Genomic DNA, 27603 nt, shown 5'->3' with positions numbered 1-27603 from the left:
GCTTGAGCTGCTTGATGTGGGAGCTGGCAGATCCCATTGCAAGCTGCAGCGACCACATCTGCAGTAAGTGTTGGCTGCTCGAAGAGCTCCGGCTCAGATTTGATGAGCTGGAGTCTGAGCTTCAAACACTGAGGCACATCCGGGAGTGGGCGACTTACGTGGACACTGTGTTTCAGGAGGCAGTCACACCTGTCAGAGTAAGTAGTTTAAATCCTGCCAGTGGTCAGGGACAGCAGGGTGTGACTGCAAGTCAGGCAGGTAAAGGGAACCAGCAGTCAGGAACTCAGGAGCCTCAGCCCTTGACCCTGTCCAACAGGTACGAGGCACTTGCTCCCTGTGTGGATGGCGAACAGGGCTGCAGGAAGGATGAGTCAGCTGACCAAGGCACCATGGTTCAGCAGGCCATTCAAGGAGAGTGAGTAAATAGGCAAGTTGTAGTTGTAGGGGATTCTATTATCAGGGGGATAGATAGTATCCTTTGTAAGCAGGATAAAGAGTCCCGCATGGTATGTTGCCTGCCCGGTGCTAGGGTGCGGGACATCTCTGACCGGCTTGAAAGGATACTGGAGAGGGAGGGGGAGGATCCAGTTGTTGTGGTCCATGTCGGTACCAACAACATAGGCAAGTCTAGAAAAGAGGGCCTGTTTAGAGATTATAAAGAGCTAGGATTCAAATTAAAAAACAGGTCCTCAAGGGTCATAATCTCCGGATTACTGCCCGAGCCACGTGCAAATTGGCCTAGGGAGGCAAGAATAAGGGAAGTTAACACGTGGCTGAAAGAGTGGTGTGGGAAAGAGGGGTTCCTTTTCATGGGACACTGGCATCAGTTCTGGGACAGGGGGGACCTACACCGTTGGGATGGTCTCCACCTGAACCGAGCTGGGACCAGTGTTCTGGCGAAAAGAGTAAATAGGGTGGTCAATAGGACTTTAAACTAGAGATTGGAGGGGAAGGGAAAGTCAGGGAACCAAGAGCTAAAGTAATCAGTGGGAAGCGTAGCTGCTTAGGAATACAAAAAAGCACGAAAAGACAAAACTCAGGAGAGGTTACGATAGTCCCAATCCCACAAAATATGACACAGTGTATGGAAAGGCTCAGTAAACCAAGGTCCACCACACTAAGAAAACAAAAAGGGACGGTCAATAGAGAATTAAAGGTGCTATATTTAAATGCGCGCAGTGTACGGAACAAGGTAGATGAGCTTGTGGCCCAGATTGTGACTGGCAGGTATGATGTGATGGGCATCACAGAGACGTGGTTGCAGGGGGTTCAGGACTGGCATTTAAACATCCAGGCATTCACAACTAATCGAAAAGACAGAGAGGTGGGCAGAGGGGGCGGGGTTGCCTTGTTAATTAGGAATGAAATTAAATCAATAGCACTAAACGACATAGGGTCAGATGATGTGGAGTCTGTGTGGGTAGAGTTGAGGAACCACAAAGGCAAAAAAACCATAATGGGAGTTATGTGCAGGCCTCCTAACAGTGGTCAGGACCGGGGGCACAAAATGCACCACGAAATAGAAAGTGCATGTCAGAAAGGCAATGTCACAGTGATCATGGGGGACTTCAATATGCAGGTGGACTGGGTAAATAATGCTGCCAGTGGACCCAAGGAAAGGGAATTCATTGAATGTTTACAGGAGGGCTTTTTGGAACAGCTTGTGATGGAGCCCACGAGGGAACAGGCCATTCTGGACTTAGTGTTATGTAATGAGCCAGACTTGATTAAAGATCTGAAAGTAAGGGAACACTTAGGAGGCAGTGATCATAATATGGTAGAATTCAATCTCCAATTTGAAAGAAAGAAGGTAGAATCAGATGTAAAGGTGTTACAGTTAAATAAAGGTAACTACAGGGGCATGAGGGAGGAACTGACGAAAATCGACTGGGAGCAGAGCCTAGTGGGAAAGACAGTAGAACAGCAATGGCAGGAGTTTCTGGGAGTAATTGAGGACACAGTACAGAGGTTCATCCCAAAGAAAAGAAAGGTTATCAGAGGGGGGATTAGGCAGCCATGGCTGACAAAAGAAGTTAGGGAATGCATCAAAGCAAAAGAGAAAGCCTATAATGTGGCAAAGAGTAGTGGGAAGTCAGAAGATTGGGAAGTCTACAAAAACAAACAGAGGATAACAAAGCGAGAAATAAGGAAAGAGAGGATCAAATATGAAGGTAGGCTAGCCAGTAACATTAGGAATGATAGTAAAAGTTTCTTTAAATACATTAAAAACAAACGGGAGGCAAAAGTAGACATTGGGCCACTCCAAAATGACGCTGTAATCTAGTGATGGGAGACAAGGAAATAGCTGAGGAACTAAATAAGTACTTTGCGTCAGTCTTCACAGTAGAAGACATGAGTAATATCCCAACAATTCAGGAGAGTCAGGGGGCAGAGATGAATATGGTAGCCATCACAAAGGAGAAAGTGCTAGAGAAACTAAGAGGTCTAAAAATTGATAAATCTCCAGGCCCAGATGGGCTACATCCTAGAGTTCTAAAGGAGATAGCTGAAGAAATAGTGGAGGCGTTAGTTATGATCTTTCAAAAGTCACTGGAGTCAGGCAAAGTCCCAAAGGATTGGAAAATCGCTGTTGTAACCCCCCTATTCAAGAAGGGAACAAGGAAAAAGATGAAAAATTATAGGCCAATTAGCCTAAGGTCGGTTGTTGGCAAGATTCTAGAATCCATTGTTAAGGATGAGATTTCTAAATTCTTGGAAGTGCAGGGTCGGATTAGGACAAGTCAGCATGGATTTAGTAAGGGGAGGTCGTGCCTGACAAACCTGTTAGACTTCTTTGAAGAGATAACAAATAGGTTAGACCAAGGAGAGCCAATGGATGTTATCTATCTTGACTTCCAAAAGGCCTTTGATAAGGTGCCTCACGGGAGACTGCTGAGTAAATTAGGGCCCATGGTATTCGAGGCAAGGTACTAACATGGATTGACGATTGGCTGTCAGGCAGAAGGCAGAGAGTTGGGATAAAAGGTTATTTTTCGGAATGGCAACCGGTGACGAGTGGTGTCCCGCAGGGTTCAGTGTTGGGGCCACAGCTGTTCTCTTTATATATTAACGATCTAGATGACGGGACTTGGGGCATTCTGGCTAAGTTTGCCGATGATACAAAGATAGGTGGAGGGGCAGGTAGTATGGAGGAGGTGGGGAGGCTGCAGAAAGATTTAGACAGTTTAGGAGAGTGGTCCAAGAAATGGCTGATGAAATCCAACGTGGGCAAGTGCGAGGTCTTGCACTTTGGAAAAAAAAATAGAGGCATGGACTATTTTCTAAACGGTGACAAAATTCATAATGCTGAAGTGCAAAGGGACTTGGGAGTCCTAGTCCAGGATCCTCTAAAGGTAAACTTGCAGGTTGAGTCCGTAATTAAGAAACCAAATGCAATGTTGTCATTTATCCCAAGAGGCTTGGAATATAAAAGCAGGGATGTACTTCTGAAGCTTTATAAAGCAGTAGTTAGGCCCCATTTAGAATACTGTGAGCAATTTTGGGCCCCACACCTCAGGAAGGACATACTGGCACTGGAGCGGGTCCAGCAGAGATTCACACGGATGATCCCAGGAATGGTAGGCCTAACATACGATGAGCGTCTGAGGATCCTGGGATTATATTCATTGGAGTTTAGGAGGTTGAGGGGAGATCTAATAGAAACTTACAAGATAATGAATGGCTTAGATAGGGTGGACGTAGGGAAGTTGTTTCCATTAGCAGGGGAGACTAGGACCCGGGGGCACAGCCTTAGAATAAAAGGGAGTCACTTTAGAACAGAGATGAGGAGAAATTTCTTCAGCCAGAGAGTGGTGGGTCTGTGGAATTCATTGCCACAGAGGGCGGTGGAGGCTAGGACGTTGAGTGTCTTTAAGACAGAAGTTGATAAATTCTTGATTTCTCGAGGAATTAAGGGCTATGGAGAGAGAGCGGGTAAATGGAGTTGAAATCAGCCATGATTGAATGGTGGAGTGGACTCGATGGGCCGAATGGCCTTACTTCCGCTCCTGTGTCTTATGGTCTTGATGTCAAGGGCTGTCACTCTAATTTCTGGAATGGCTCTTTTGCCCATATTTGGACCAGACTGAAAATGACGTCTGGAGTTGAGTAGCCCTGGCAGAACCCAAACAGCATCAGTGATCTGGTTATTGCTCAGTTAGGGCCGCTTGACAGCGCTGTTCACAATACATTCCTTCAGTTTGCTAATGATACTGAGTAGGTCGATGGGGTGTTAATAGGCTGATTAGATTTGTCCTGCTTTATATGGGCGAGACGTAACTAGACAATTTTCCACTTTGTCAGTATGGCCTGTGTATTGAAACAACTTGGCTGGGGGCCTGGCAGGTTCTGAGGCACAAACCTACAGCATTACAGCAGGGATGTCACATGGAGGGAATTCAATGGCTGATACTAGCTTCAATGATTGTGAGCACATGAAGGGGAGGCTAAATCATCCATTCAGCACTTCCGGCTGATGATGGTTTCAGCTTCAGCCTTGTCGTTTGCATACACATGGGTTCTGCCATCATTAAGAATGGACATGTTTACAGAGCCTCCTCCTTCTATCAGTTGTTCATTCATCTAGCACCATTCACAAGTGGGGTTAGAAAGGCTACAGAAATTGCTCAGATCCTTTGCTTGTCATTTAGCTCTGTCTGTAACATTATGCTTTTTCTACTGTTATGGGCCAGGGTTTAGAGAACCCCAAATGTATCATGGAGTTTACCTGACCCACAACTTGTAATAGATTGTGGTATGGGAGCACACGGCCCACTCTCCAGGTGTGGTACAGCAGAAATGGAAAAGTATTTTTTTAAACAAAACAATGTTTATTCTGCGAACTCAAGTTCACCTTTTTGAAACATACAGTGAACATCTTAGCAACCATTAATACAAATACAATCCCCAAAGAATACAACACTAAGTAATCCTTTAAGCTTTCCTTTTAACATCCATACGACTTAAAAACAAAACCTTTAACAGAAGCACATCTGTTTAAAGTCACTACTGAAAACATTTATAATTCTGAATTCACCAAATGATCAAGAGATAGTCTTTTCATGGCAGAGAGATCAACAGTACACCTGCTCTGTCTGGCTTCAGCTCCATCACTGAAAACAAAACTAAAACACACTCTGCAGCAAACAGCCTAAAACGAAAGTAAAAAGCTGACACACAGCCCAGCTCCACCCACTCTCTGACATCACTGCAGTAGTAAACACCCATTTCTTAAAGGTACTCTCACTACAGATATTTATATACACACCCATTTATAAACACCCATTTCTTAAACGCACTCTCACATGACACCTCCCCCCCAAGAAAAAAAAAACCCATCAAGTTCAAGATGGTTTCATTTTTCACCTTTTCACTATCCTTTAAGAAACGCATACAGTAAATTTACTTTTTGGTTTCAAAACACGCAAACAGCTACAATAATATAGTCCATTTTTGTTCTTCTTCCTCCAACTGAAATCCTTCCTGATTGACAGTCTCTTTGAACAAGAAGGTCTCCGCACGATCCGTCCATTTCTCTACACCTCGGAAAGTCAGATACTTTAGTTCAGTCTGATCGCAGAGTCCCTTGTAATTCTCCAATACAGGAGCATTGGTTACCATAGCTTTCAGGCAGTCAAATGCCTGTTGAAAGTCCGCTGTCCACTGAAAATTTCGACGTTTCTTCAGCAAGTCCATCAGTGGAGCAATCACACTACAAAACATTTGCACAAATGTGCAAATCCACTCATGCCAAGAAATTGCATTATTTCCCTTCGTCTTGAGGGTATCGGAAACTCCTCAATAACTCTTGGTTTCACATCCCGTGGGACCATTCGTATGGCCAAGGAAAGTAACTTGGGCTTTTTCAAAGTTACTTTTGGCTAGGTTTATCACCAAACCCGCCTCCTGAAGTCGATCGAATAACTCCATCCATGTCTGGCTGAAAATTACCAGATCGTCGCGCACAATTGGGTAATTCCGAAATGACTTTGTTCGTCAACCGTTGAAATGTGGCTGGGCCGTTTTTCATACCAAATGATATAACTTTGAATTGGTATATACCATCTGGAGTCACAAAAGCTGACAGGTCCTTCGCCCTTTCGGATAAAGGTACCTGCCAGTAACCTTTAAGTAAATCCAGTTTGGAAATAAAAGCAGATTGTCCCACTTTCTCAATGCAATCCTCCAAACGTGGGATAGGATAAGAGTCCGTTCTTGTAACTGCATTAACCTTTCTATAGTCCACACACAACCGTTGGGTACCGTCTGCCTTTGGTACCATCACAATGGGTGAGCTCCATTGGCTGCAACCCACTTCAATTATGCCATTTGTAAACATACTCTCAATCTCTTTGTTAACTGTGCCAATTTTGAAGGGTTAAGTCTATATGGATGTTGTTTGATTGGAACAGCATTTCCCACATCTACATCATGTATAGCCATTTTAGTACTTCCCAATGTATCTCTACAAACTTGCCCACGTGACACCAATAACTCTTTCAGGTCAGTTAATTTTTCCTCTGGAAGGTAACTCAACAATTTATCCCAATTTTTAAGAACATCCTTGTTTTCCAATTTAATTTGAGGTATGTCAAATTCCAAGTCGTCACTTTGAGTTAGAATCATTAAAATCACCTCCTTTTTCTCTCCTTCCCTTTCAAGGTACCTTTTAAGCATATTCACATGACACATACGGTGAGTTTTCCTTCTATCTGGTGTTTTTACCACATAATTCACCTCACTTAATTTCCTTTCAATCTGATAAGGTCCACAAAACCTAGCTTTTAAAGGTTCACCTACCACTGGTAACAACACTAAAGCTTTATCTCCACAGGCAAAACTACGAACTTTGGATTTCTTGTCCCCTATCCGTTTCAAGCACATTTTGTGCAACTTTTAAATGTTGTCTAGCCAGTTCACCTGCTCTATTTAATCGTTCCCTAAAATTTGACACGTAATCCAAGAATGTAATATCTGATTTCTCACTCACCAATTTTTCCTTAATCAATTTAAGTGGTCCTCTTACCTCATGACCAAACATTAGTTCAAAAGGACTGAATTTGGTTGACTCATTAGGAGCATCCCTAATTGCAAACAGTACGAATTGCAAACCAAGCTTTGATTTATGAACTAATTCATAATCATCTGCCATTTCTGCTGCTAATCTCACAGTTTGAACCCTCTGTTCTTCCACATGAGTTCTCACTACATCAGGTATTGAATTTTTAAACTCCTCCAAAAGCTTAATTTCTCTGAGAGCTTCATACGTTTGGTCTATTTTCAAAGCCCTTATCCACCTGTCAAAATTACTTTGTTTGAGCCTTTCAAACTCCATGTATGTTTGACCAAATTCTTTCCTTAAATTTCTAAATCTTTGTAAGCTTCAGGCACTAGTTCATATGCACCTAAGATGGATTTCTTCACCTCCTCTTAACACCCCGATACCTCCTCCAGTAGTGATGCAAACACTTACTAGCTCTACCTACCAGCTTTGTTTGAACCAGTAATACCCACATGGCCTGTGGCCATTTCATTTGTTTAGCCACCTTCTCAAATGAAATGAAAAAGGCTTCTACATCCTTCTCATCAAACCTTGGCAATGCTAGGACATATTTAAATAGATTCCCACCAAGCCTTGGACTTTGACGCTCTTTCTCACTTTCCTCATCACTATCATCCAACTGTACGTTTCCTTTTACGTCTGCCAATTTTAACTGACTGTCATGTTTCATGGCCATTTTCTGAAGTTCAAACTCTCTCTCTTTATCTTTTTCCCTGATCTGTACCTCCCTTTCTCTTTCTTTTTGTTCTGCTAGGGCTATTCTTTCTTTTCTCCTTTCTTCTCTCTACTTTTCTTTTTCCTCTCTCTCTCTCTTTCTTTTTCCTCTCTCTTTCTTTTTCCTCTTTCTCGTATTCAAGCTGCTTTCATTCTTTCTCATGTTCCATTTGTTTAATTTGTAACTGAATTTTTCCATTCCCAATGAGTCAAACTGTATCTCAGGCAACTTTAAATGCTTAGCCACCGCCATAATTACCTCATTGTTTCGCATTTTGTCAGGTAATGTTAACTGCAATGCATTTGCCAAATCTAACAGTCTGCTTTTAATCTCTGTCCTTAAGGTACTGCGTGTGACCGTCTCTCCACCCCCAAAAACTTCAGAGCCTCTGAAAGAGCCATTGTCCACAACACTCCCTACTTAAACTGAAATACCACACCTGAAAAGCAACCACAATATGCTCACCCCTCACTGTCTTTAAGTTCACTAAGCCAATCCAATAGATAGACTTTTATCCCCCTCGAGCCCCCAATTTGTTGTGGGCCAGTGTTTAGAGAACCCCAAAGTGTATCATGGAGTTCACCTGACCCACAACTTTTAATAGATTGTGGTATGGGGAGCAAGCAGCCCACTCTACAGGTGTGGTAGAGCAGAAATGGAAAAGTATTTTTTAAAACAAAACAATGTTTATTCTATGAACTCAAGTAAACCTTTTTAAAACATACAGTGATCATCTTAGCAACCATCAATTCAAATACAACCCCCAAAGAATACAACACTAAGTAATCCTTTAAGCTTTCCTTTTAACATCCATACGACTTAAAAACAAAACCTTTAACAGAAGCACATCTGTTTAAAGTCACTACTGAAAATATTTATAATTCTGAATTCACCAAATGATCAAGAGATAGTCTTTTCATGGCAGAGAGATCAACAGTACACCTGCTCTGTCTGGCTTCAGCTCCAACACTGAAAACAAAACTAAAACACACCCTGCAGCAAACAGCCTAAAACGAAAGTAAAACGCTGACAGACAGCCAAGCTCCACCCACTCTCTGACATCACTACAGTAGTAAACACCCATTTCTTAAAGGTACTCATTACAGATATTTATATACACACCCATTTCTTAAAGGTACTCTCACATTACACTACATGCATGTGTTGTAGCTTCATCAGGTTCTACTTGGATTTAGATGCAGCTACTCCTGCTCCTGACCTGCCTTATTTTTACTTTAGCATGGGTTTTGTAGTGTGAGGGATATGCCGGGTCATGAGGTTACATATTGTGATTCAATATAATTCTTCTAATGCCGATGGTTCACTGTGCCTCATCAGTGGTCAGTTTTAAGCTGCTATTTATTGAATGAATCCATCCCATTTAGCTTGGTATTAGTGCCACACATCATGATAGATGGTATCCTCAGTGTGAAGACCAGACTTCGTCTTCTCAGTCTGTTCGGTGGTCATTCCAAAGTCTGCTGTCATGGACAGATGAAAATGTGACAGGTACATTAATGAGTTTGAGGTTCAACACATTTTTTTCTTTACTTAATGTTCTTTCACCATTGGCCCAGTCTGGCAGACATGGCCTTCAGGACTTGATCAGCTCAGTCAGTTGTGCTTCTACTGAGCCATTGATGATTGGTTGACATTGAAGTCCCCCATTCAGGGCATATTCTGTGCATTTCCTACCCTCGGTGCTTCTCCCAATTGGTATTGAACGTGGAAGAGTACTAATTTGTCAGCTGAGGAAGGGTGGAATTTGGTAATCCAGGTGATGGAGGAGCCTGAAGAATTAGCTGAAAGGTTTGATTCCTTGATTCTGCTTGTGTCAGGGTTTTGCTTGGCTTGCATGTGGGACAGCTCTTCCAATTTTGGCACAAGTACCCAGATGTGGGAACTTGAGAGTCTTTCCTGAGGATAACCTAAGATTCTCCTTGCTGCGACAGTCTGCCAACTTGAATAAAGAAACATAATCTGTAATCTGATATATTTTTAAAAATAATTCGCATTTAAGGCTGTGCTAACAAATTTAATTTGATATACTTGCACTTTCTTTCGCTGTCGTAAGTTCTTAACTGACTGATTCGGGCGTCCTGTTTATTACCAATAGGCTGTAACGAAACATTTGAGTATATAAAATTAACAGACTTGATAAAATTACATTTTGTAAATTAGTACAGTTTAGATATTTCTGACTATATTGCCCTTCCATTTTACAATCATGTAATGCTCCCAAATTGAGACCACTACCTGCTTTGAGTGACGCAGGACCATCAGGTTTGATTATGGTGTCTGCTTTGATGTTTTTTTTTCCTGTGACCCAAAGTGGAGTTCTGTGTATGAATACTTCAGCATGAATATCAGAGGAACATATGAAGCTGTATTTTTTTCTGCCAATGGTACACCATTAGAAATGAAGCTTAAATATCCACATGAACTCCAATCTACCACCGGACTTAAAAAACATTTTTTTTTTGCACATTTGTAATAACATGTGCATTTCATGCACACCCAAGAGATTTCAGACTACCTCTTCCATCTAGCTGAATTCAATCCTGAGTGATATTGTGGCCAAGAGCTTTTGCTAGTTTGTGCTGTTTTTTCTCGAGCAATTGGCTGGAATTTGGCCAAACCAGTGTAAAAGATAACGGAATTTTAAGCATAAACAGAAAACACTGGGCAATCTCAGCAGGACTGACAGCATCAATAGAGAGAGAGAGGAGCTAACGTTTCGAGTCTGGATGACCCTTTGAAAGACTCGAAATGTTAGCTCCCTTCGCTCTCCACAGATGCTGTCAGACCTGCTGAGATTATCCAAGTTATTTTGGTTTATGTTTCAGATTCCAGCATCCGCAGAAATTTGCTTTTATCTTCGTGAGGAATTTTAAGCTCCAGTCATGATGAGTGAAAGTCAAGTTTCCAGAATCTTTAATGCTGGTTTTAAAAAAACATGGCATTCAAAGTTGGTCCCACCAATGAACCTGGCCACACCCTGAGGTGTGAGCATAATAATGAGCATGGCAAGTTGCTGCTGAGCAGGTTCTTCAAATGAAACTTTTCTTCGGTGCATAAGCCTAAGTAAGAAAATGACTAGCACATCAATGTAACCAGTAAATGGTTTGGAACAATCTTTTCAAATAATTATCAGTGATTTCATATCAGGTTACTTGTGAATGGTGGGTTGGAAGCCAGTTAAAAATGCATGTATTTTGTTATGAACCCTATTTTCATTTGTACTAGCAAAACACCATCAGCTTACTTAAATTCAACAAAGGATAGATTTAAATTCAAGGGGAGAACAATTCCATTCTCTTACACAGCCCACTTGTGCTGTTTCATGGATGATTTGATATCTATGCAAAAAAATTTGAGCAGAAACCTGAACCGTAACTTCACTTTGGAGAACTGGCAAAATTTCAAAGACTAAATTAGTTGATATTGGCTCAACTTGTGCAGTATAGCTGGTCCGTTAAAGATCTTTCATCTGTGCAGGATTTCATTGATTCTTCGTTGGACATTTATTAGGGAACAACTTGTACATTAATGCTGAAATTACCATCTGGTCAAAACAGACCAACGTTCGTGTATAACTGCAAGAGGCTTCTTCCTTAAATTTATTTTTATTTTTTGCTTTATGTAGCCCCCAACAACGATCTTTGCCAAACATGAATGATACTGTGGTGTCCCACTCAGTCTTGTCTTCCGGAGCACCTACTCCTACGAAAAGGTATGTCAGGAATTGCCTTTCAGTAACTCTGTCATTGTGAAAGCAGTACAATATTGTCAGGAGAAAATAATTTGCGCATCATTAATGGCTGTTTCACATAAAACACTTCTTTTGCCTCCATTTTTAGCCACTGTTAAAACACTTGCCCTGCTGATTGGATATCCTGTCTTGAAACCATTGTGAGGACTGGTTAGCTTGTTAAAGCAAATTATTTCCATTGAGGATGTGAAAATCCTTATCCAGCAAACATAGAGTTTTGTATATAAGACTCTCTAATTTTAGAGAGTACGTTTCAAATTCTGTATTGCACTCCCATGTTACTTCTACAACTTTTAAGTAACTGTCTTTATAGCCATTGGTCATGTGTTAATAAGCTATTTTGCAGGAATGAACACAGCTTTCTAAAGATCCAAGTTTATTGGATTGATTTTCTTACCTTGAGCCCAAATTATTCCATTCTACCTGAATTCAGATTGGGGTTGAGTTCATGGAATCCCTACAGAGAAGAAGGAGGCCATTCGGCCCATCAAGTCTGCACCAACTCTCTGAAAGAGCACTCTATCTTGGTCCACACTCCCATCCTATCCCCGTAACCCCATCTAACCTTCGGACAAAAAGGCCGGGATTCTCCGCTATCCGGCGGGGCAGGCCGTACCGGTGACAAGGAGTGGCGTGAACCATTCCAGCATAGGGCCGCCCGGAAGGTGCGGAATCCTACACACCTTCAGGGGCTAGGTCGGCGCCGCGCCAATTGGCGCCGAAGGGCCTCCGCCGGCCGGCGCAAATTGGCACATGCGCGGCAGTGCCAGCGTGTACTGGCGTCATCCCAGCGCATGTGCAGGGGGGTTCTTCTCCGCACTGGCTATGGTGGACCATTACAGTGGCCGGCGCTGAGGAAAAGAGTGACACCACGGCACAGGCCCGCCCGTGGATCGGTGGGCCCCGATCGCGGGCCAGCCCACCATGAGGGGCCCCCCGGGGCCAGATACCCCCGCGCTCCCCCGAGGACTCAGCAGGCCGTCGCAGAGCCAGGTCCCGCCGGTAAGGACCTTGTTTGATTTACGCCGGCGGGACTGGCCGAAAACGTGCGGCCACTCGGCCCATCGCGGAACGGAGAATCGCCGAGGGGGCCGCTGCCAACGTCCCCGACAGGCGTGACGCGCTTCCCGCACCCGCCAGAGAATCTGGCAGCCGGCTTCGGACGACGGGGCGGGATTCACGCCGCCCCTCGGCGATTCTCCGGCCCGGCGGGGGGTCGGACAATCCCACCCAAAGGGACAATGTATCATGGCCAATCCACTGAACCTGCACATCTTTGGATTGTGGGATGAAACTGGAGCACCCAGAGGAAACCTGTGCAGACACGGGAAGAATGTGCAAACTCCACATAGTCATCCAAGGCCGGAATCTAACCTGAGTCCCTGGTGTTGTGATGCATCAGTGCTAACCACTGTGGCACCGTGCCGCACAGTGTTTGTTAAAATGTCTCTAGTTTAAAAATCTCCAGAACATTTTAGTTTCTCCACTACCTAGATGACAGTCCAAAGGTGTGCAGGTTAGTTGGATTGGCCATGCTAAATTGCCCCATAGAATCCAGATGATTATGTGGAGTTATGGGGATAGGGTGGGGCGTGGGCGGAGGTAGGGTGCTCTTTCCAAGGGTCAGTGCATACTCGATGGGCCAAATGTCCTCCTCCTGTATTGTAGGGATTCTCTGATTCTATGACTCTACATATGCAAGATGGTGTCTTTACATTTCTACTGACAGGTTGTTTTCCTCTTTGCAAGTTGTTTAATTCTATACAGTCTGTTTGGATAAAAGAACATATTTTGTTCAGTGATCTCTGTGAAGACATTGCCTGCCAGATAGTGAGTGCTCATTTTTTGGTAATTTGGCCATGTGCTTTGTGAGAAGGACTCAGGAGAAAAATGTTCATGTTTTCCGACACACCAATTGTGAACACTATCAATATATCTCATTAGAAGCATTTCCAGCTACCTGTCACAGATCATTTGAAAAGATTTAATTGCTCTATTGCAGGTTTGTTGCATAACAAGTGTAGCTGAGACAAAACTATAAACCCATATAGATTTTGCCAAACTTAAAGGCCTTCTGAGAAAACTGTGACGATGATTTCAGCAGAGTGATTTTAAGTATACATGCCTCTGTTTTGTTCATGTTGTATTGATTTAAACCTGTGTGCTGCCAAAACATTCCAGTTGTGTGGCGAAAACGTAGATAAATGCTGCGGTTACTGCCTGATCAACCCAACATTTTGCAAATCACAAATGATAATTTGAATATTGCTGAAAAAGAGACATAATGTCAAAGCTTTTTGTCTTGCACTCATAGGACAGATTTTCAAGAATATCAAATTTTGGTTGGCAAGCGAACTCTGATTGGTGGAGGCCATGGAGAATTCACCAAGGAACAGTTAACTGTCTAATTTCATTTAAATTCAAACCAGGCAGGTCGACTCTGGCCAAGGCATGCCTGGTTTGAATTTAAACAAAAGCTTGGCAGTTATCTGTTCCCTGGTGCATTTTCCATGGCAGTGCCTCTACTAATTAGAGTTCACTTGCCAACCAATCAACACCCTACTTTTGTGCAGTCTAAATTGTTCTGCCCTTTGAGATTTGATATATTTGTGAATCTGTCCTGATGAATACAAGTCAAACTTCAACAGCCTGGCTCTTCTTAGCATTACTCAAGTTCTGTACTACCAAGCGTCTTAATGATAACTTCCGTGAAATATTCCAAATATACTACAACATTGACTTGTGTTGTACATGTAAATATCTTTTAAAATATTTTAATTTGCAATTAAACACCTCTTTTATTTTACTAAAGCTTATTGCAAACCTCAGAAAGCAAATGCTGGCAAGGGACAACTGGTTACACAGCAGGTATCAAGTTGAAACTTCATTTCTTTGGGACCTTGTTTGAAATCAAGCAGAAATGGCCATAGGAAACATCTCTGATACAGGCTATGAGGGCCGTATATGAAATTAGTTTACCATTCTTAATAGAAAATGTGGATTCTTAATTGTCAAACTTAGAAACTCCAGCCCCAAAGATAGCAAGTATAGAACATTTTAGAATTCACACCAGTGATATGTTTTTTTAATTCATCTACCGAAGTCCCTTGCTAGTGCAGCATTTATTGCCCATCCCGAGTTGCTCTTGAGAAGTTGGTGGTGAGCTACCTTCTTGAACTGCTGCAGTCCCTGAGGGATAGGTACACCCACTGCTGTTAGGGAGGGAGGGAATTCCAGGATTTTGACCTAGTGACAGTGAAGGAATGGTGATAAATTTCCAAGTCAGGATGGTGAGTGACTTGGAGGGGAACTTCAAGTGATGGTGTTCCCAGGTATCTGCTGCCCTTGTCCTTTTCGATGATAGCGGTCGTGGGTTTAGAAGTTGCTGCTTAAGGACCCTTGGTGAGTTCCTGCAGTGCATCTTGTAGGCGGTACATACTGCCACCACTGTTCATTGGTGGTTGAGGGAATGAATGTTTGTGGAATTGGTACCAATCAAGCGGGCTGCTTTTTCTAGATTGCGTGAAGCTTCTTCAGTGTTGTTGGCCCTGCATTCATCCAACCAAGGGGAAGAGCATTCTATTGCACTACTGACTTGTGCCTTGTAGATGGTGGACAGGCTTTGGGGAGTCAGGAGGTGAGTTCCTCGCTGCAGGATTCCAAGCCCCTGACCTGCCCTGGAAGCTACAGTATTAATGTGGCTAGTCCAGGTCAGTTTCTGGTCAATGGTAAGCCCCTAGGAAGTTGATAGTGGGTGGATTCAGTGATGGTAATGCCATTGAATGTCTTGGGGTAATGGTTAGATCCTTTCTTGTTGGAGATGGTCATTGCTTGGTACTTGTGCGGCATGAATGTAACTTGCCACTTGTCAGCCCAAGCCTGGATATTGTCCCGGTCTTGCTGCTTTTGATCATGGACTGCTTCTGTATCTGAGGAGTCGCAAATGCTGCTGAACATTGTGTAATCATCAGCAAACGTCCCCAGTTCTGATCTTATGATGGAAGAAAGGTAATTGATGAAGCAGCTGAAGGTGGCCAAGGAGTCTACCCTGAGGAATATGTTTTGTTAATTCATTTACCGAAGTGATGCCCTGGAGTTGAGATGATTGACCTCCAAACCACCAGAACTAACTTTCTTTGTACCAGGTCTTGAGCTACCAGCAGAGAAGTTTTCACTGATTCCCATTGACTCCAGTTTAGCTAGGGTCCCTTGATGCCATACTCGGTCAAATGCTGCCTTGATGTCAAGGGCAGTCACTCTCACCTCACCTCTGGCATTCAGCTCTTTTGTCCATGTTTGCACCAAGGTTGTAATGAGGTAAGGAGCTGAGTGACACTGGCGGAACACAAACTGAACGTCAGTGAGCAGGTTATTGCTGAGAAAGTGTGGTTATTAATGAAAGCATGTTGATAAACTTAACTTGACATTCAGTTTGTCCAAAATTAATCAGGGATTACTTGTTGCTGATAACCAAAAGGCAAATCTTGAGAAGAAAGATGTAATTCAATAATATTCAAACTTCTTTTTCCATTTTATTGACCATCTTCAACCATATGCTGTTTTATAAATAAACACATTTGGCTTGTATATTATAGTGTATAACAATTTAAAGTGTCATATTAACCTCCCTGTTATAATCTTATTGCCACACTCAGGAATTTAGTCTGTGGCTATAGTTAGCAGCTTCCTATCCTGGAATAGCAAGGTTAACTGCCGCATGCTTACCTTAATGATTGAGTTGTTGGCAGCTTATTTTCTCGCCTTTATATATAAGTGGTACAATTATATTCAAATTGAAGACATATTATCATTCATTGGCCTTGTCACTAACACATTGACTTAGATCCACATATCTGTGATAATACAATTCTGCTGCTTGCTCTTTGCTACCAATCAAAAATAGTTACCTGTTGGACTGGCAAGCACTCAGGTTTCAAAAGTATGGAACAAACATTTGTCGTGGTTAAGCATGTTGCATGATATTGCATAAAATTTTTAGGTTGACATACCTTAAAAGAAGTTCATCATGCCTTGCATTATTTCTCCTTGTCACCCTGCTAGATATCTATCTTGAATTAATGAGAAAGATTAGATTCCTTAAATGGCCAATCATTAACAGGAACAGAGGTAATTAATTAGTTCTTGCTACGATAAATGGGTGGTCATTTCCTTTTACAAACAGGAGAATCAACATTATATTATGATGGTTTCAGAACAGTTCGAAATATGAAAAAGCATGAAACAAATAAAATGTTTATCCCATCTATCTCAATTCCTCTATGTATAATTTGCCCTTTCGTGAACTTTCATTGTGGCACTACTCCACAGGACTAGAATGGCCATGTAAAGCTGGAGCTGCAACATTATATTTAGCATGTGTGAATGCTGAAATTGAAGAGATATGTATACTAAGGAGTCATTTTTTGGAAATGGCAAGAGGCTATTCTGAGAATGATCTTAAATGACTCATGGACAACATGATTCAGTCGATTTGTCCTAAATTTGATATAGTACAGTGCATCTTTGCATTAAGTTAATTACGGTTTGGAATAAATGTAATCAAAGTGAGCAGCTCATTGGCATATCGGTAAAGAAATCTCACTAGTTTAATTCATATAAATGTCCATCTTTATACCCTGCATTTTATTTCTGAAAGCCGTGACTTTAAGGGCAGGATTATCCCCTGAACAAAGAACAGTACAGCACAGGAACAGGCCCGTCGGCCCTCCAAGCCTGCGCCGCTCATGATGTCTGTCTAAACTAAAACCTTCTTCACTTCTGGGGTCCGTATATCTCAATTCTCATCTTGTTCATGTATTTGTCAGGATTCCCCTGAAACGTCGCCATTGTATCTGTTTCCACCATCTTCCCCAGCAGCGCATTCCAAGCACTCACAACTCTGTGTATAGAATTTGCCTTGCGCATCTCCTCTAAAGTTTCCTCCTCTCACCTTAAACCTATATCGCCAAGTAATTGACTTTTCCACCCTGTGAAGAAGCGTCTGACTATCCACTCTGTCGAAGCCACTCATAATTTTGTAAACCTCTATCATGTCACCCCTCAACCTTCGTCTCCCAGTGAAAACAATCTGAGTTTATTCAACCTCTCCTCATACCCTGCAGACCAGGCAACATTCTGCTAAACCTTGTCTGTACCCTCTCCAAAGCCTCCACATCTTTCTCGTAGTGTGGCGACCAGAATTACACGCAATATTCTAAATGTGGCCTCACCAAGGTTCTGTACAGCTGCAGCATGACTTGCCAATTTTTATACTCCATGCCCCAACCAATGAAGATAAGCATGCCTTATGCCTTCTTGACTACCTTATCTACCTGCGTTGCCACTTTCAGTGATCCGTTGATCTGTAAGCCCATATCTCTCTGCCCGTCAATACTGCTAAGGCCTCTGCCATTTACTGTATATTTCCCACCTGTATTACATCTTTCAAAATGCATTACCTTACATTTGTCTGGATTGAACTCCATCTGCCATTTCTCTGCCGAAGTCTCCAGCTGACCTATATCCTGCTGTATCCTCTGTGAATCCTCTTCATTATCCGCAACTCCACCAATCTTTGTCTCATCCACAAACGTACTAATCAGACAAGCTACATTTTCCTCCAAAACATTTGTATATATTATGAACAACAAAAGTCACAGCAGAATACCATAGTCATACATAGCCTTTCATTCAGAAAAGCACACTTCTACCGCTACCCTCTTGTTTTCTATGACCGAGCCAGTCTGTATCCATTTTGCCAGCTCATCTCTGATCCTGTGTGACTTCACCTTTTGTACCAGTCTGCCATGATAGACCTTGTCAAAAGCTTTACTGAAGTCCATATAGACAACATCCACTGTCCTTCCTTCATCAATTATCTTTGTCATTTCCTCAGAAAATCCGATCAGGTTGGTGACACGACCTCTATTTCACACAAGCGTGCTGCCTATCACTACATGGTAGCATAGTGGTTAGCACTGTTGCTTCACAGTCCCATGGACCCGGGTTCGATTGCAGAGTCTGCACGTTCTCCCCGAGTTCGTGAGTTTCCTCTGGGCGGTTTCCTCCCACAAGTCTCAAAAGATGTGCTTTTTAGATGAATTGGATGTTCTGAATTCTCCCTCCGTATTCTCGAACAGGCACCGCATTGTGGCACTCGGGAATTTTCAGAGTAATTTCATTGCAGTGTAGGTCTACTTGTGAAACTAATAAAGATTATTATTATAACTAAGTCCATTTGTTTCAAAATGTGAGTGAATCCTGTCCCTCAGAACCTTTTCCAATAATTCCCCTATCACTGACGTAAGGCTCACCACCCTATAAATTCCTGGATTAACCCTGCTACCCTTCTTAAACAAAGAAACAACATTGGCTATTCTTCAGTCCTCTCCTGTAGTCAATGAGGAAACAGATTTCTGTCAAGGCCCCAGCAATTTCCTCCCTTGCCTTCCTCCGTATTTTGGTGTGGAGATGCCGGCGCTGGACTGGGGTGGGCACAGTAAGAAGTCTCATTGCACCAGGTTTAATTCCAACAGGTTTATTTGAAATCACAAGCTTTCGGAGCACTGCTCCTTCATCAGGTGAAGTGGGAGCAGGTTCACAATCACAGCATATATAGGAGAGACAAGATAATTACAGATTGGAATGTGAAGAATGATTGTACAACCTATATATATGCTGTGATTGTGAATCTGCCTCCACTTCAGCTGATGAAGGAGCAGCGCTCCGAAACCTTGTGATTTCAAATGAACCTGTTGGACTTTAACCTGGTGTTGTGAGACTTCTTACTAAACGTATTTTGGGGTAGTGCCCATCAGGCCCTGTGGACTTATCTACCTTAGCGCTTTTAAAGACGGCAACACCTTTTAGATATCGAGATGAATATCTACACACCCTTCCCTAGACTCATCAGGGGCTGGTTTAGCACACTGGGCTAAATAGCTGGCTTTTAAAGCAGACCATGGCAGGCCAGCAACGTGGGTTCAATTCCCGTACCAGCCTCCCCGAACAGGCGCCGGAATGTGGCGACTAGGGGCTTTTCACAGTAACTTCATTTGAAGCCTACTTGTGACAATAAGCGATTTTCATTTCATTTTTTCATTTCATTTCATTTTCATCATCCACCAAGTCCTTCTCTTTGGTGAATACTGATGCAAAGTACTCATTTAGTACCTTGCCCATTTCATCTGTCTTCACACAGATTCCTTCTCTGTCCTTGAGTGGGCCAATCCTTTCCCTGGCTACGTTCTTGCTCTTTATATACGTATAAATTGCCTTGATTCACGGCGCCGAGGCCCTGGGTTCGATCCCGGGTCACTGTCCGTGTAGAGTTTGAACATTTCCCCCGTGTCTGTATGGGTCTCACTCCCACAACCCAAAAAGATGTGCGGGGTAGGTGAATTAGCAACACTAAATTGCCTCTTAATTGGAAACAAAAAGAACTGGGTATTCTGAATTGATTTAATGAAAAATGAAATAAATAAATAAGTAAATAAATTGCCGTAAGATTCTCCTTAATCCTGTTTACAAAGGACTGCTGGCGGGTTTGCAGATGGGGGACAGAAGGGAGTTCATAAAATTCCCCAGGTGACCCTCCTGCCATCATCCCACCTACAGCCAACCTTTCTGCGATTTTATATGGGTCATGTGAGGCAGCCGGTCTGTCCTTGGACCCTATTAAAGCAATTAGTGTTCACTTAAGGGCCATTCTCCATGGCCTCACTTAGAGGCCTCCTTTCCACATTGGGCACTGCCCCCAAGGTCTGTCCCCCATGGGTGCTCTCTCTCCATCAAGAACCCCACTCCTCTCTCTGCGCTGGCTACTACGCGACAATCAGATTTGCCAACGTCTCTGAGGTGCAACTTAAGCCCAAGTGAGGGATGCATTCCCTGCAGACTCTTTGGCTTATGTGGCGGGAAACCTTTACATCGGATAAGTTCTGTCCTATGTGTATATAAAATTCTTTAAAATGTAGGGTTACTAATTGAATTAGTAGACTCGATGCTGAGACTAATCATCAATTTTAAAATATAACCTGAAAAATTCTAGACATTATATGAACAAGACCATACTGCAGCCAATTATTGAATGGGTAAATGTGGTGTTCACACACAGGAGTAAGCAGAAGAACTTGCTAACTATGAATTGTAAGAGGTCAGACAGTGTATCCATTATGAATAATGGAATAAGCAACTAAACATTAGATTCACCTCCTGGATTTGACGACCAAAGATGATGAGGATTGTATACTTTCTAAGTTTACTGCCGATTCGGGGGGCGCGTGCCGGGGGGGGGGGGGCAAAAAGGGGGAGGGGCGCATGCTGGGAGGGGGGGGGGTCGCATGCAGGGGAGGGGGGGTGTGCCGAAGAGGGGGTAGCACGTGCGGGGAGGGGAGGGAGGGGGGCGCCACGTGCGGGGGGGGGGTGGGGTTGGGAGGTTTTCCGCCTGGCCAGGTGCCAGCTTCCAACAGTCTCGACCATGCAGCCCATGGCACCTGGCTGTGGGGGGGGGGGGGGCAGTGATGACATGTCGTCTATCCCCCCACCCCCTGCAGGCCGTTACGTTCGATCATCACCCAGAGATGTTGGCCGCCGTGGCGGGAGCCACACTTCTACATGTTGTCCTGGGGGAGCAGATGCTGCCGCAGAGGACCGTGCCGCAGAGAGGCAGGTGGCAGCCGCCCAGGCTTGAGGGCCGCCCGCACGAAAGGATGAGGAGGAGGTGGTGCCACGGTGACGGAGACGCCCGTGAGGCCCCATGTGTACCGGCCCCGCTCGTCGTACCAGGACCTCATGGACCGGGCATTCAGGAGGAGACTCCCGATGAGCCAGAAAACCGTCGCCCATATCTGCCACCTGATGGCACACCTGGTACCGCGTGGCACTGGGGTAGGACACCCTCTCCCCGTGGCCGTCAATGTTACGGTGGCCCTGAACATTTATGCCACGGGGTCATTCCAGGCGCCGAGTGGGGACCTGTCCGGCATCTGGCAGGCATCGGTGCACCGGTGCATCCGTGCAGTGACAGACGCCCTGTATGCCATCGCGGACCGCTACATCCAGTTCCCTGTGGACTGGGACAGCCAGGATGCCCGGGCAGCGGGCTTCGCTGCGGCGGCCAGGATGCCCATTGTCCAGGGGGCGATCGATGGGATGCACGTCGCCATGCAGTCACCTGCGGATAACAGGACCATGTTCACGAATAGGAAGGGGACCTATTCCATGAACATTCAGGTGGTCTGCGACCACCGCATGATGATTCTGCACGTCTGCGCCCGGTCCCCAGGCAGTGTACATGACTCATTCGTATTTGCGCAATCTTTCATCCCCGCCATGTTCGAGGGGCTGGTTGCTGGGCGGCAGGGGTTACCCGTTGCAGTCGTGGCTGATGACGCCTACACGGAGGCCACAGACTGACGCGGAGAAGCGCTACAATGATGGCCATGCAGCGACCAGGGGTGTGATAGAGAGGTGCTTTGGGCTGCTGAAGATGTGTTTCAGGTGCCTGGACCGCTCTGGAGAGGTCCTCCAGTACCCATCGGATAGGGTCGGCCGCATCGTTGTGGTCTGCTGCGTCCTGCACAACATAGCCCAGCCGAGGGGCGATGTGCTGCAGGCAGAGGAGGGGGAAGGGGAGGAGCAGCAAGACGAGGCGCAGACCTCCCCAGATGAAGAGGATGGGGGCAATGGTCAGGACAGATGGACAGGACATGGGCGGGAGGCTGCCCACCGTTACCGGCTGGGCCAACGGGCACGGGACAGGCTGATAGCGCCCGGTTCACGGACTAGGGGGGGCGTGGGAATCGTCGAGTATGGGCACAGACTGCACACTATGGCACCAGCCTACCACCCTCACCCCACCCACCAGCCTACCACCCTCACACCAACCACCCTCACCCCACCCGCATGCACACCACCCCTCCATTGCACATCCACCTGCGGCATAATGGACGGGGCTCACACGGTCGCCGGTGGAAGCGTGTCTATTGCAGGCCATGGAGGATGATGACAACCCGCTCTGCGATGGGCTCCGGGCTCTACATCATTGGACAATGTCTGACCCATGGACACAGTACCATCCTCCACCTGGACCGTCCCTGCATGCGGCCGTGACACTGCAGCGTACGGTCCCGTCGTCTGCCTGGGGGGGGTGGCGAGGGCGACCCGGGGGGAGGGGGGGCACACTCACCTGAGGCCGATGTTCTATCACCCCTCACACACAGACTGGCACTCACCTCACACCACCACCCCCCCGCACGCATCGGACAGAGCACAAAGGCAGCTTCTGTAGGTGTGAAAGTGGTTTTAATAACAACAGTTGATACACGTGCCCCAGCCCCAGAACTAATCTGTGCCTTGCACCCATGCCAACTTACTCAGTGTCTAATTTTGTGGCCTTACGGGCCCTTTGACTACGTCTAGGTGGTTCCCCAGACGGTACAGCAGAACTGGAGGTGGACTCCTGTGATTCCTGCCCTGTGACTAGGGACCCCTTTGGTGGCCGTTTCCTGGGGCGGCCCGGCCTAGATGGACTAGGCTGCGGCTCGGGCGACTGGGATGGCGAGCTGCCAGCCTGTCCTACCCGTTGCCCACCAGATGCACCTGGGACGGAAGGGGGGACGGGGGAGAGTCCGAGGTGTCGCGGTGTTCTGGGGCCTCCCCAACATTGGGACCCGGAACGTGCCCCAGCACCTCCTCCCTCGGGGTGCCCGATGGCCCCCGGGCCTCTCCATGGGTCGGGGATGCGAACGGACCGAGCATCCAATGCCCCTCCGACACCTGGCGCTGCTAGACCTGGAGGCCCGCCCTGGTATCAACAATGGTCTGCAAGTTTGCAGCCATGGAGCTCAGGGGGTTGGCCATCCTTGTCTGTGTCTGGGCGATGCCAGCCAACACCTGGGCAATGGCGCCGATGCCCTCAACGATGGCCTGCAGAGACTGGGCCGTTGCCTGCTGAGATTGGGCCACGGCCTCTGCGATCTGCTGCTGACTCTGGCTCGTGGCTGCCTGGGAGAGGGCAGCCATGTCCTGGGCCACGCCCGCTGCCCGCACGGAACGCCCCAGGCCTTGCATACTGCGACCTATGTCTGACACCGTCGAACCCATTGCCTCCACCGTGGACGCAACCCGTGCGGTTTCGACCTGCGTGGCACGCATGACCAGCACCACTACCTGCTCCTGCACACGGGTGGACTCCTCCATTTGCGCCTGCAGCTGCCGCAAGCCGGCCGTCACCCCCTTCGATCGGCCCTTGGTCCGTGACTGTATCGGGTCTATGGGTGGATGTGAAATGAAATGAAATGAAAAATGAAAATGAAAATCGCTTATTGTCAAAAATACGCTTCAAATGAAGTTACTGTGAAAAGCCCCTAGTCGCCACATTCTGGCGCCTGTTTTGGAAGGCTGGTACGGGAATTGAACCGTGCTGCTGGCCTGCCTTGGTCTGCTTTAAAAGCCTGCTATTTAGCCCTGTGGTAACTCCAGGAACCCAGGACCCGTCTGGGCAGCAGATGGTTGTTTGCGCCGGGCTGCCTTCCGACTGCCTGGCCCCTCAGCTGCTCCTGCCTCCACCTGCTGTACCGGGACGGCTGTGTTGTGCGCACCAGTGAGTGTACCAGATGCCTCATCGCTAAAGTGCCCAACCGAGGTGAGTGTCTCTGCGATGGTGGAGGGTGTAGGAGATAGCAGTGGCGTAGTGTCCTGCTCCTCATCCGACCCGAAGTCTGGGGTCCCCTGGAGTGGTGATTCTTGTCCATCCGTCCCCTGTGTGTGGGTGTGTGTGCGTCGGTGTCCAGTGCGTCGGTGTCCAGTGCGTCGGTGTCCAGTGCGTCGGTATCCAGTGCGTCAGTGTCCTGGGCGTCAGTGTCCCGTGCGCCAGTGTCCCGTGCGCCAGTGTCCCGTGCGCCAGTGTCCCGTGCGCCAGTGTCCCGTGCGCCAGTGTCCCGTGCGCCAGTGTCCCGTGCGCCAGTGTCCCGTGCGCCAGTGTCCCGTGCGCCAGTGTCCCGTGCGCCAGTGTCCCTTGCGCCAGTGTCCCGTGCGCCAGTGTCCCGTGCGTCAGTGTCCCGTGCGCCAGTGTCCCGTGCGCCAGTGTCCCGTGCGCCAGTGTCCCGTGCGCCAGTGTCCCGTGCGCCAGTGTCCCGTGCGCCAGTGTCCCGTGCGCCAGTGTCCCGTGCGCCAGTGTCCCGTGCGCCAGTGTCCCGTGCGCCAGTGTCCCGTGCGCCAGTGTCCCGTGCGCCAGTGTCCCGGGCGCCAGTGTCCCGGGCGCCAGTGTCCCGGGCGCCAGTGTCCCGGGCGTCAGTGTCCCGGGCGTCAGTGTCCCGGGCGTCAGTGTCCCGGGCGTCAGTGTCCCGGGCGCCAGTGTCCCTTGCGCCAGTGTCCCTTGCGCCAGTGTCCCGGGCGTCAGTGTCCCGGGCGTCAGTGTCCCGGGCGTCAGTGTCCCGGGCGTCAGTGTCCCGGGCGTCAGTGTCCCGGGCGCCAGTGTCCCGGGCGTCAGTGTCCCGGGCGTCAGTGTCCCGGGCGTCAGTGTCCCTTGCGCCAGTGTCCCTTGCGCCAGTGTCCCTTGCGCCAGTGTCCCTTGCGCCAGTGTCCCTTGCGCCAGTGTCCCTTGCGCCAGTGTCCCGGGCGTCAGTGTCCCGGGCGTCAGTGTCCCGGGCGCCAGTGTCCCGTGCGCCAGTGTCCCGTGCGCCAGTGTCCCGTGCGCCAGTGTCCCGTGCGCCAGTGTCCCGGGCGTCAGTGTCCCTTGCGCCAGTGTCCCTTGCGCCAGTGTCCCGTGCGCCAGTGTCCCGTGCGCCAGTGTCCCGTGCGCCAGTGTCCCGTGCGCCAGTGTCCCGTGCGCCAGTGTCCCTTGCGTCAGTGTCCCGTGCGCCAGTGTCCCGGGCGTCAGTGTCCCTTGCGCCAGTGTCCCTTGCGCCAGTGTCCCGTGCGCCAGTGTCCCGTGCGCCAGTGTCCCGTGCGCCAGTGTCCCGTGCGCCAGTGTCCCTTGCGCCAGTGTCCCGTACGCCAGTGTCCCGGGCGCCAGTGTCCCTTGCGCCAGTGTCCCTTGCGCCAGTGTCCCGTGCGCCAGTGTCCCGTGCGCCAGTGTCCCGTGCGCCAGTGTCCCGTGCGCCAGTGTCCCGTGCGCCAGTGTCCCGTGCGCCAGTGTCCCTTGCGTCAGTGTCCCTTGCGTCAGTGTCCCTTGCGTCAGTGTCCCGTACGCCAGTGTCCCGGGCGCCAGTGTCCCTTGCGCCAGTGTCCCTTGCGCCAGTGTCCCTTGCGCCAGTGTCCCTTGCGCCAGTGTCCCGTGCGCCAGTGTCCCGTGCGCCAGTGTCCCGTGCGCCAGTGTCCCGTGCGCCAGTGTCCCGTGCGCCAGTGTCCCTTGCGTCAGTGTCCCGGGCGTCAGTGTCCCGGGCGTAAGTGTCCCGGGCGTCAGTGTCCCGGGCGTCAGTGTCCCGGGCGTCAGTGTCCCGGGCGGGTGTGTCCCGGGCGGGTGTGTCCCGGGCGGGTGTGTCCCGGGCGGGTGTGTCCCGGGCGGGTGTGTCCCGGGCGGGTGTGTCCCGGGCGGGTGTGTCCCGGGCGGGTGTGTCCCGGGCGGTTGTGTCCCGGGCGGTTGTGTCCCGGGCGGTTGTGTCCCGGGCGGTTGTGTCCCGGGCGGTTGTGTCCCGGGCGGTTGTGTCCCGGGCGGTTGTGTCCCGGGCGGTTGTGTCCCGGGCGGTTGTGTCCCGGGCGGGTGTGTCCCGGGCGGGTGTGTCCCGGGCGGGTGTGTCCCGGGCGGGTGTGTCCCGGGCGGGTGTGTCCCGGGCGGGTGTGTCCCGGGCGGGTGTGTCCCGGGCGGGTGTGTCCCGGGCGGGTGTGTCCCGGGCGGGTGTGTCCCGGGCGGGTGTGTCCTTGGGTAGGTGTGTCCTAGGGTAGGTGTGTCCTGGGTGTGGGTGTGTGTCCTGGGTGTGGGGGTGTGTCCTGGGTGTGGGGGTGTGTCCTGGGTGTGGGGGTGTGTCCTGGGTGTGGGGGTGTGTCCTGGGTGGGGGTGGTGGCCTGGGGAGGTGTGTCCTGCATAGGTGTGTCCTGGGGAGGTGTGTCCTGGGGAGGTGTGTCCTGGGGAGGTGTGTCCTGGGGAGGTGTGTCCTGGGTCGGCTGCGACGGGGGCCTGTTCCTGTGGCTGCCCCCCACGTCACTGGGTCTGGCCCGCCGGCGTCGCCGCACTCACACGAGTTGGGGGTGTCGTCTCCCTGGTGCTCCGGGTCTGTCCCTGGCTCGTTGCTGCCCTGGATCGTCCTGGGGGCACTCTCCATCCGCGGGGACGAGTGTGTTGACGTTTGGTCCTGCAATACACAATACAGCATGCATGGTTTGACACACAGACGGGGGAAGGGGGGATATGGGGAAAGGGGGCAGGCAGAGGGGGGTCTCACTTGGTGGTGTGCCTCCGACCTCTGCATCCGCAACCTCCTGATCCTCGGGTCCGCCTGCAAGTTCCAGGGCCCTCTCCTCATGAATGGTGAGTGGTCGCAGTTCAGGTGGACCCCCTCCGGTCCTCTCACCATCCCGGTTGTTGTGTGTGTGCTTCTCCTGTGGGGGTGGGTGGGTGGCAGGGATAAACCGTGTTAGGCAGACATTTACATGCGGACCAACGGTTGTGCGTATGTTGGCAGAGGTTCACAACCGTGTCACAAGAAGGTCAATGACCTTGTCAGGGCAGCCAGGGTGAGTACCCCCCACCCCCGATGGGTGGCACAGCCCTAGGTACAACCGACATGGCTGCACCCACCCATGCAGGCTGCAGTGGCAGGATGGGTTGTGAACCTCTGCCAACATACGCACCTGCATGGGTGGGTGCAGTCATGTCGGTTGCACCTTTGTGCTGCGACGCGGGGGGGGGGGCTGTCCTTTGTGCTGCGACGTGGGGGGGGACCGTCCTTTGTGCCGCGACGTGGGGGGGAGGCTGTCCTTTGTGCTGCGACGCGGGGGGGCCGTCCTTTGTGCTGCGACACGGGGGGGGGGGGGGGCTGTCCTTTGTGCTGCGACGTGGGGGGGGACCGTCCTTTGTGCCGCGACGTGGGGGGGCGGCTGTCCTTTGTGCTGCGA

At 48.5% G+C, this 27603-nt stretch overlaps 1 protein-coding gene across 13 annotated transcripts in view; it reads left to right on the top strand.

The window, feature by feature from the left end:
* LOC140410628 (dystrobrevin beta) overlaps positions 1 to 27603 on the top strand; it is a 964620-nt gene that overhangs the window by 627632 nt on the left and 309385 nt on the right. For all 13 annotated transcript variants that reach the window (XM_072498957.1, XM_072498958.1, XM_072498965.1 and 10 more), the window contains one exon: positions 11422 to 11508. In XM_072498957.1, the coding sequence (XP_072355058.1) occupies positions 11422 to 11508 (87 nt within the window). The remainder of the gene's footprint in view (positions 1 to 11421; positions 11509 to 27603) is intronic.

Source organism: Scyliorhinus torazame, chromosome 4 (genome assembly GCF_047496885.1).
Source record: "Scyliorhinus torazame isolate Kashiwa2021f chromosome 4, sScyTor2.1, whole genome shotgun sequence".
NCBI classification, from domain to species: Eukaryota; Metazoa; Chordata; class Chondrichthyes; order Carcharhiniformes; family Scyliorhinidae; genus Scyliorhinus; species Scyliorhinus torazame.
The sequence above is the reverse complement of the archived record's forward strand: the minus strand, read 5'-3'. Positions and strand labels throughout refer to the sequence as shown.